Source organism: Trachypithecus francoisi, unplaced genomic scaffold (genome assembly GCF_009764315.1).
Source record: "Trachypithecus francoisi isolate TF-2019V2 unplaced genomic scaffold, Tfra_2.0 Lachesis_group1, whole genome shotgun sequence".
Classification (NCBI taxonomy): Eukaryota; Metazoa; Chordata; class Mammalia; order Primates; family Cercopithecidae; genus Trachypithecus; species Trachypithecus francoisi.
This window is the reverse complement of record NW_022681454.1, coordinates 64862953-64873780: the sequence shown is the minus strand read 5'-3', so window position 1 is coordinate 64873780 and position 10828 is coordinate 64862953. Positions and strand designations below refer to the sequence as shown.

At 34.5% G+C, this 10828-nt stretch overlaps 1 protein-coding gene across 1 annotated transcript in view; it reads right to left on the bottom strand.

Annotated features, from left to right (window-relative positions):
• Positions 1 to 2879: 2879 nt before the first annotated feature.
• Positions 2880 to 10828, bottom strand: part of TMPRSS11F (transmembrane serine protease 11F) — a 77724-nt gene continuing 69775 nt past the window's right edge. Inside the window, exon 10 of the mRNA XM_033214544.1 lies at positions 2880 to 5592. Within this exon, the coding sequence (XP_033070435.1) occupies positions 5434 to 5592 (159 nt within the window). The 3' untranslated portion in view covers positions 2880 to 5433. The remainder of the gene's footprint in view (positions 5593 to 10828) is intronic.

The following is a 10828-nucleotide window of genomic DNA, read 5'->3' as shown; positions in this document are numbered from 1 at the left end:
AAACTTGTTTATTATTTGCATTTTAGTGGGCTTCTATAGCTTTTTAATAAAACAGAATATTGTAAAAAAGTAAAGAGTAAAACAGATATTTGTTGTTTTAATAAGGCTTGAAATCTTTCGCTGCCTTATTTTAAAATATGGTATGGATTTTTTTTTCTATCATATTAAGGCTTTAAATTACTTCAAAATTTTAAAAATTATAACTGTGTGGAGAGTGAGAAAAGGATGGAATTAGGTATGAATTTGGGAGTAAACTTCCCTCAAAGTATTTTGATCTTCCTATTTAACTAGCTTAGTAGCTTTGCCTACACTCGATTCATCTTCTGTTTCCTTAGGTATGGTTGAATATAGCTGTAAGTGGCTTGTTGTCTTAATCACAAAACTGGTTTGGTCCAGCAATACACTTTGCAGAACACCATGTAAGTTTAGCTTACTTCACTTTTTTTTGTATCCAATTGATGTGAGATAAGATCTTGCAATTCTTATTATTGAATTACAGAAATTAAGTATAATTTACTTACTTAGGGCTTTGAGGATTCTTGGTCTGATTTAACCTAAGTTTCTAGTTTAATATTTAAAATATTGATGAGATTGGCAGGAATAGGGCTGTAGTAATAATGAATGGTGGTAGGAGGAGGATTTGTTTTATGTTTTGAAATTGCAATTTTAATGTTATTAGTTGGGAACTGTTATGCCCAGACCGTTTATTCCCCGAAGAAGACCACCAGAGTCCAGAGTCAAAGCCAAGTGGCAAGGATCTTTACTGCAAGTTCGAACTTGGTCCCTCCATTCCACAACATGCAAGAGGGCCCCGAACAATGCGTGCGCTTGCTTTTTATAGCCTAATGTAAACAGGACTTGTAAAGTTACAGAGGAACAAGGGAATTCTCTAGGTTACAGCATTACAATTGGTTAACGTTTTAAGTTTATACATTTAGCAGTTTTTTTATTGGTTCCCGCGCTTTCACAAACGGCTGTGTCCTTATCGGGGGCTTTCCAGGTGGTGTCTTTCTAAAGTTGAGATATATGGTAGTCTTTGAGTTGAAAGATATATGGTGGGGAGACATATGGTGGGATGTGCTCAGGAAGTTGAGAGATATATGGAGGGGAGACATATGGTGGGATGTGTTTATACTGGGCTCAGGAAGTTGAGAGATATATGGCAAGCACTGGTAATTAGAACAGAAAAAGAACAAGACAGGGACTTTCACAATGCTTGTCTATACAACGTCTGGAATCTATAGATAACATAATCAGTTAGGTCCGGGGTCAACTTTTAACTAGGCTCAAGGCACCGCCCGGGCTGTCTGCCTGTGGATTTCATTTGATCTCTTTCAGAACATCATTAGTGATGTGGAATACATTAGATGTATATAAAAGTACAGGTTGAGAAGAGCTATGATAGCCATGAATGTAGGTATAATGAGGCTACTGTTTTTTGTTATTTCTTGAATGATAGCTCATTTGGGTAAAAATCCTGTTAGCAGGGGCAGTTCTCCTAGGGATAGTAGAGTAACAAGGATTATAGATGTTAGTAATGGTCATTTATTTCACACATAGAATAGTGATAATGTTGTGTTACTTATATTTGCATTGAATAGTATAAATATGGTTACTGTTGATATTAGGTAAATTAGTAGATTTGAGAATGACAGTGGGGATGTAAATTAAAATTGCAATTACTCAACCTATGTGGATAACTGATGAATAGGCTAGAATTTTTTATTGTGTTTGAGTCCTCCTGAACTTCCTAGTAGAATGAATAGTACTGCAATTGCTAACAGTATATTTTGGTCTAGTGAGGAAAAGATTTAGAACATAATAGAAATTGGGGCTCGTTTTTGTCACATAAAAAGAATCACAGCTGATGTTGGGGAAATCCCCTGTGTTACTTCTGAAACTCAGAAGTGAAAGGGGGAAATCCCAGTTTCATTGCCAAAGTTACAATAATTATTGGAGATGCTGCTTGGTTTAGCATATTTATAACTACTAGGAGAAATTAGTTTGACAGTAGTCATTTAACTTTAATGACTTGTAGGTCTGCAATGATCCTGCCTTCTGAACCTGCATAACTCGGGTTAGAATAGAGGAGAAAAGACTGGACTGGATACTAGAGCTCCTAGATTCTCTTCCTACAGTCTAAAACCCACTGTATAACCTTGCAGAAATTCTCTTGGCCTTGACTTCACATCAGTCAAAAGAGGAGGCTGATGTGGATAATCTCTTAGGTTTCTCCCAGCTCTAATACCTGTGATTCTAGCTTTCAAGTTTGTTTTTCATTTTCATGATTGCATGAAGAGATTCCTTGCATACCTCCTTTGTCTGTCAAATAAATACATTAACAAAGAAATAAGTTTATTCAGTGGAAAGAGTAGATTCCTATTAAAATATTTTTGTTCTCCATATTGTTGTTGAATCATATAGATTTCACTGAGAGATGGTTAGCTATTGGCAACAATTTTGGTCTAATATTGTTCTAGCATTATAAACTAACTAGAGTTCTCATGCCACCCAAAATTCCATCAGGACTGCACAGAGATTATGAGCTGCCTTATTTATTGTCAGCTTAATGAATTTGACCTGTATTTTCAAAAGAGTCAGACAAATTATAAGTTTTTTTCTATGAAAAGATATGAATATTACTATAGGATCACCACACAGGAGGCAAAGTCTGTTTTTCTTTATGTTTTAGGGTGTTTTTTTTTTGTTTTTGACCACAAATATATTTTCAAAACTCACAGAGCATAAAAATGCCAATACTGTAGAAAAATCCAAACTTCTTTACAATCTTGATGGATTTTCAGCATCATCGGAAATGATATCAGTTTATAATGATATACTTTGCACGTTTGAGCAAGTTTCGAACATTCATAGAATTTTCAACTTTATTATTCATCTCAAAAGTCTCACAACAATGCCAGAAGGTAGACAGCTTAAGGTCCCATTGGAAGACAGAAAACATGAGGTAAAACACATTACATGATTTCTACAAAACCATTCAATAAGTCAGACACCTAACTAGAAATAGGACATAAAGATTCTGTTTAAAAAAATCCACTTTTCCATTCTTGGATTTTCGTATAACCTTGTGTATTTATTTCTCTCATTTGTGCTTAAATATCATTGAACTCAATTGAATCAAGCACAGAAATATTTAAATCAGTATACACAGTTTCACAGATATTTATACACAAAAAGGTATCACAGTCTTATTAAATATAAATAAGATTACACAAAACACATATTCATTGTTATAGAAATTACACAGAGGAAAGTGATTTGTTGGTAGACAGACTTGCTGTCCCGTATCTACTAAAGGAAGTGTTTAGCTTTAATATAAAATATGTTCATCATCAATCAAGCCCATCTTTAATATGCTAAACATTCTCAAAAACTTCAAATGTTTCTGTGCTATATGCAAACTGTAGAAGTTTAAGTGAAGGACGTGTAAGAATTTAAGTTTTTACTCTGCTTTCTCTGGTGGTATTTAGTTACACCTAGTCATTGACTCAAAAATTCGATGACATTTCGTTTTTAAAGAGGAAATGTGTATAATAAGCTTTTTGGGTTTATATCATATTGACATGTGAATAATAACTGGGAGATATTTTAGTTGTATTTCTCTCATTTGCATATATTACATATAAACACATGTACATGTAAACTAACAAAATTTTCTAACACTAGGGAAATTAATAGTCTAGATTTTTCTCTAATAAATCAGAGCAGCAAATCTAATCTCACATTTGAAGTCTATAGATGAATACAGATGCATCTCTGTAGTCAGAACCATGGTGACAAATGATTGTCACATCCTATGACTACTTGTCTATAAGCAGACATAGTTCAAAATATATTAATGAGGCATAAAAGTGATTTTGAAAAAATTCTAGTAGTTCACTGAGTTTGTTTTACAATGTAATTCAAAGTACTTTGAAATCAATTACATGGCTTTAAAGAAGCAAAGATCAATTTTTTAAAAGTATAGTAAGTTTTATTGAGGAGTCTAAAACACATTATTAACGATAAATAGAAGCTAATTCATATTGAGAGACTACTGTGTGCAGACACTATTGCAAGTGTTGTACTTGTTTTAATTCATTTAATTCTCAAAACAACTATATGAGGTAGTACTACTTTTATTCCCATTGTAGAGGTGAAAGAGTTAATGAAGAGAGATATTAAGTAACTTGAGCAAGGACACACAGCTCCTGTGAGGCAGAGACAATGTTTCAGCTTGAGGAGCCTGGTTCAAAGTCCATGCTATCACTATTGCCATCATTAGGATTTGGGCCGTATGTAACACTTATTTGAAAACATTGAGTTCATTTATCTTAAAGCTTGCCAAGGCATTCACTTCCATATAACAAAGATTTATTTAGTTCATAGTATATGCCAGGCACTGTCCTAAGTGCTTTACACAAAGCTTTACACAAATCAGCTCTGATATTCTGATAGACATCTGACCTGATACTCTGATGGACATCTGACTTATCAGAGAGCTGAAGACTTACAAAAGTACCAGTTGCCGTACACTGATATAAATATTTCTAAGTAAATAATTGGATAGTTCATTCCATCAAAAATTAGTGTGCTTGTCCTGTTACTAGTTATTTGAAACCAACTCTCCCAGCCTTCATCTGCTTCTTTTTATCCTCTTGTGCTCATGGAAAAATGCTCCCAAGAGTCTTTGTTTTGTTTTGTTTTGCTTTTTCCTTTCTGGGCCAACTACAACTAACATATAGATGGCAAGATGCTGTTAAAGAATAAACCAGAAATGCTTCTTAACAACACAACATGCTTCCTGAAGCTAGTGCTCGAGTGTGTAACACTGTGTTAACAGCAAGTTCAGATACATTTAAAAACTTTTACATTGTCAACTGTTGAAGTTAGTGATAGTGCTCTGTATTATTAGATATAAGCCCAGATTAGAGTTCAAGTCATATTGCAAATCCCTTGCTTCTCCGTTCTTGCACACTGAAGGTCCACTTATCAATTCTAAAATGTTGAAGCCCTGAGCTCAGGGAAGACGGCTCGCTCTTTTTCACTAGAAGAATCTCAGGTGCTCCAGATATTATATGAGGTACAATTTTGGCATTACTGGCAGCTCTTCATATCTTGTGGAAAACGATGTTCCTGTCTTCGATTGAGGGAAACCACTTATTTATCTTATTAGGAGGTATCACAAGCAGTTTCCCTTGTGAGTAAGGAATAGGTGCTATCTGTCATTTGCTGTGTCTTCTTCCCTCATGGTAGAGAAGTTTTGATCTTATGTACATAAAGACCACCTCACAATATTAGATTTGTCTGGATCTGAAGGGTTTCTTGACATCTAGCAAAAGCACTAATCCAAACTACATTAATTTAAACAATAGAAAATATTCAGGAGTATCAGCTCCTTGTGCCATGTGTATAACTCACGGACAATCCACACTACATACCAGTCTTTGAGGCAATCCAATCTCGATACTTAGTTACTCTGGTGTAGACCCCAGGTTTTTTGGGAAGAGCACATGATTGTCCCCAACTTACTATACCTACAATGTACCAGATGTCATGATTATCATAAACCAGAGGTCCACCAGAATCACCCTGAAATAAAAACATATTTTAAGTTGTTAACTCTACTTTAATTCAGTGGGAAGGTATTGTAATCTAATGTTCACAGAAAAAAAAAGGAAATTGTTACACAGACTACAGATTATGTAATGGGTCTCTCAATTGAATAAAAATTTTTGCTAGACTTTAAAGGGTATTGTTTTTCTTAGGAAGGCTAATGCTCATTCACAGGAAATGGTTACATTATTTCTGTTTCAGTATCCTTAGGTGTTGTTTTTTTTGTTTGTTTGTTTGTTTTCCTAGTTTGACCAGACCTGTTTAGCATGGTTAAGTAACTATGTATATAAAATGTTAAATGTGAGATTAGCATTTGTAAGCCTAGGTATACAATTTCAAGGATCTCTTCCAAATGCTGTATTTTATGGACCTATTCTTGGTCTTGATTGTATTTTATGGACCTATTCTTGGTCTCCTTTTCTTTAACTCATCTACTTCTAATTAGTTTTCTTGCTAAATTTTTATAAGCTCTTTTAAATCTCTTTTGAAAAACAAAAAGAAGAACAAAGAAGATTAAGTAAATAAACAAATAAGTAAATAAATATGTGGTTGTTAAAAGTGTGGTCTCAGCAGCTGAACTGCCGGTTTCAGGTCCAGCTCTATTAATTACTGGCTGTATGACCCTAGGTAAGATACTTAAGTTTTCTGTGCCTCTTCCTCACTTATTTATTTATCTGTTTCTTTAATTATTTATTGAGTTCCTACTCTATCTCTGAGGCAATCTGATGTTTATTAGGGATAAAATAATGACCAAAAATGACAGGCCCCTGTGCTCATAGAGTTTGAAGTTTAGGTTAAAAAAAAAAAAAAAAAAAAAAAAAATATATATATATATATAAAATAAGCCTAAAAACAAACACAAAATTACTATTATGATAATTACTATGGTAACATACAACAGGGAAATTTGACTGATGAGGAAAAACAGGAGTTTCCCCTGATGAGTATAATTGAGCTGATATCTGAAGGAAGAAGAGCTAACCACAAGGGAATTGGGGGTTAGGTGTGTTATAGACAGAGGGAACAGTATTGCAAATGCTCTGTGGCATGAAGGAGCCTGGCAAATGCAAGGGTCTAAAAAAGGAAGTGGGTGGAGAGAGGAGTGTAAGAGGGGCAAATAGTGTGTGATGAGTCTGGAAGATAAGGAAAGACAAGTCCTTGTAGAGCCTTGTAGGTCTTCTTTAGAAGTTTTTGTTTGTATCTTAAGACTAAAGGTAGGTCACTGAAGTGTTCTCAGAGAGAGATCTGACGTGATTAGCATTTCTTTAGAAATGGTTCTGGCTCTTATGCGACTAACACATGAGAGGAGCATAAGAGTAAAAATGAGGAAATTAGCAAGACAGCTAGTGTAGTTGTTTGGTCAAGGGAGGAAGGAAAGGAGCATGAAAGAGAGGCAAGGAAAGGCAATGGAGAAATGGTGATGCAGAAATATTTAAGAAGGTAAAACACCCTATTAAGACCGAATCATGAAGAAGTGGAAAACCTGAAGAAATGGAAAACCTGAACAGACCAATAATAAGTAAGCATATGGAATCAGTAATTAAAAAATCTCCCACCAAAGTCAAGTCTAGGACCAGATGGCTTAACAGTTCAATTCTACCAAACATCTAAAGAAGAACTAATACCAAGCCTTCTTAAACTCTTCCAAAAAACTTAAGAGGGAATACTCCCAAACTCATTTGACAACGTGAGGATTACCTTGATACTAAAGCCAGATAAGGACACTACAAGAAAATAAAATTATGGGTCAATATTCCTGATAAGCATAGGACATAAAAATCCCTACCAAAATACTCCTGAACCAAATTCAACTAGATTAAAAGAATCATTCACTATCATCAAGTGGGATTTATCCCTCAGATGCATGAACGGTTCAATATATTTGAATCAATAAGTGTGATTCATTACGTTAACAAAATGAAGGCTAAAAACCATGATCAATTCAACAGATGCAGGAAAACCATTTGACAAAAGTCAACACATTTTTGTAAGAAAAGTTCTCAACGTAATAGGTATATGTCAAACACAATAAAAGCCATATATTGGCTTTTATTATTAAAACCATAGTAAAATGTTTAAAGTGTTTCCTGTAAGACCAGGGACATCAAAAGGATGTCTACTCTGATTTCTTTTCAAGGCAGTTCTGGAAGTTGTCACTAGAGAAATTAGGCAAGAGAAAGAAATAGAAGACATTCTAATAGAAAAGGAAGAGATGAAATTGTCTTTGTGTGTTGACAACATGATCTTATAGATAGAAAACTCTAAAAGCAACAAAAAGTTGTTAGAAGAGATAAACAAATTCAGTAAGTTTGCAGAATACAAAATCAATATACCAAACTCACTAGTGTTTCCATATACTAACAGTGAGCTATCTGAAAAGGAAATGAAGAAAACAATCCATTTACGATAGCAACAAAATATAAAATACTTGGGTGTAAATTTAACTGAGGAGGTGAACACTTTGTATACTGAAAACTATAAAATATTGAAGAAAGAAGTGGAAGAAAACACACAAAAATGAAAACATATTCCATGTTTATGGATTGGAAGAATTATCATTGTTAAAATGTTCATTAAAATGTTAAAATTATCATTGTTAAAATGCAATCCCTACCAAAATTCCAATGCCATTTTTCAGAAAGAGAGAAAACAATCCTTAAATCCATATAGAAGCAAAAAAAAAACCTTGAATAGTCAAAATAATTTTGAGCAAAACGAACAGACCTAGAGGCATTAGACTACCTGGTTTGTATAATGTCTTATAAAGCAATTGTAGTCAACATAGCATATTACTGGCATAATAAAAGACTCATCAACTAATGGCATAGAAAAGAAAGCCAGGAAAAAAAAAACCCACATATTTATGGTCAATTGATTTTTTGACAAAGATGCCAAGAACACACACTGAGGAAAAGATAGTCTATACAATAAATGGTGCTGGGAAAATTGGTTATCTATATCAGAATAATAAAATTAGGCTGGGCGTGGTGGCTCATGCCTCTAATCCCAGCACTTTGGGAGGCTGAGGCAGGTGGATCACTTAAGGTCAGGAGTTCAAGACCAGCCTGGTCAACAGGGTGAAACCTCGTCTTTACTGAAAATATAAAAGTTAGCCAGGTGTGGTGGCGTGTGCCTGCAGTCCCAGCTACTCAGGAAGCTGAGACAGGAGAATAGCTTGAACCTGGAAGGCAGAGGTTGTAGTGATTTGAGATCGAGATCGTACCACTGCACTCCAGTCTGGGTGACAAAGCAAGACTCTGTCTCAAAAAAAAAAAAAAAAAAACTCAAAATGGATTAAAAACCTAAACTTAAGACCTGAAACTATAAAACTACTAGAAGAAAACAGAGGAAATACTCCATGACATTGGTTTGAGCAAGGATTTTTGAATATTACCTCAAAAACTCAGGCAACAAAAGCAAAAATAGGCAAATGAGATTTCATCAAACTGAAAAGCTTTTGCACAGCAAACAAACAAAACAAAACAAAAAAATAAAGTGAAGAGACAACTCACAGAATGTGAAAACATGTTTGCAAACCATATATTTGATAAGGGCTTATATCTAAAATATATAAAGAAGTTAATTACCACAATAGCAAAAAATAAAACAAAACAAAACTTAATTTTAAAAAATTGGCAAAGGACTTAGATACCTCTCAAAAGAAGACATACAAATGGCCATCACATTCATGAAAAAAAGCTCAGCATTACAAATCATTAGGGAAATGAATTTAAACCACAAGGAGATACATCTTTACTCCTGCTAGAATGGTTTTTATAAAAAAGATGAAAGTCAAGTATTGATGAGGATGAAGAGAAAAGGGAACCCTTATACACTCTTGGTGGAAATGTAAATTAGTACAGATATTATTGAAAACACTATGGAGGCTCCTTATAAAACTAAAACAGAACTATCATATGATCTAGCAACCCCACCTCTGGGAATATATTCAAAAAATTAAAATCAGTATGTCAAAGGAATATCTGTGCTCCCATGTTCACTGCAGCATTATTCACAATAGTCAAGATTTGGAATCAACCCAAGTGTTCATCAATGTGTGAAGAGATAAAGAAAATATGGTATATTTACAAAAAAAATATTATGCAGCCATAAAAAGAATAGATTCTGTCCTTTTGGGACAACATAAATGAATCTAGAGAACATTATGCTAAGTGAAATAGGCCAGGCACAGAAAGACATATACATCATTTCACCTATATGTGCAATCTAAAAAAGTTGGATTCATAGCAGTAGAGAGTAGACTGATGATTACCAGAGTCTGGGTGGGCCTAGCGGGGTGGAGAGTGAGGGAAGGGGGAGTTGCTAGTCAGAGGGTGCAAAGTTTCTGCAAGGAGGAATAAGTTTTGAGATCTACTGCAAAGCAGGGTGACTATGATCAATAATACTCTATTATAGACCTCAAAATAACTAAGAGAGTAAAATTTAGATGTCTATCACAAAAAAAGTTAAGTGAGGTGATGAATATGTTAATTAGTTTTACTTAACCATTCCACATTGTATACATGTATCAAATGTCACATTGTACTCCATAGATGTAATACAATTATGATTTATCAATAAAAAATAATAGTGAAATCTGAGCTGGAAAAGTAGAAGATGGAAGAAAGGAAAGGATTAATGAACTGTGAGAAAACAGAGGAATCAATGGACAATAGGTGTCTATGAAGTTGAAAAAAGACTGCTTTTCATTTAGTCAGTCAACACATATTTTCACCAGTCTATTTCAGGTGCAGTAAATAAAATAGATTAAAATATGTCTTCCTTCATGAAGCTTACATTTTAGTTAATGCAGAAATAGGCAATAAGCTAGATAAATAAAAATACTGCGTACTGCATGGTGACAAAGCCTAAGGAGAAAAATAGAACAAAGAAAGGACACAAGGAATGTCCGCGTAGGCTGTGCATGTTGGGAATGAGAGTTGGTAGACTAGGGTATAACATAGTAAGTGTATCTAGGCAAGCAGTAGTTAAAAAGCAAGGAGGAAACACTGGGGGATAGGAGTCAAAAAGGAAGATGTAAATAAGCATTTTTGGAGATGGAGCAGTTTTTGATAACAAGGCCCATAGTGTGACTCTAGGAGGAAGGTGTGAGGTGGCTGAAGAGTATAGAAGATCACTGGAGGAGAGGAGGTCTAGGAACTAAAAGTCCAGCATTTAAACAGGTCAGTGTTGCTAATGCAGGCTACTGCAG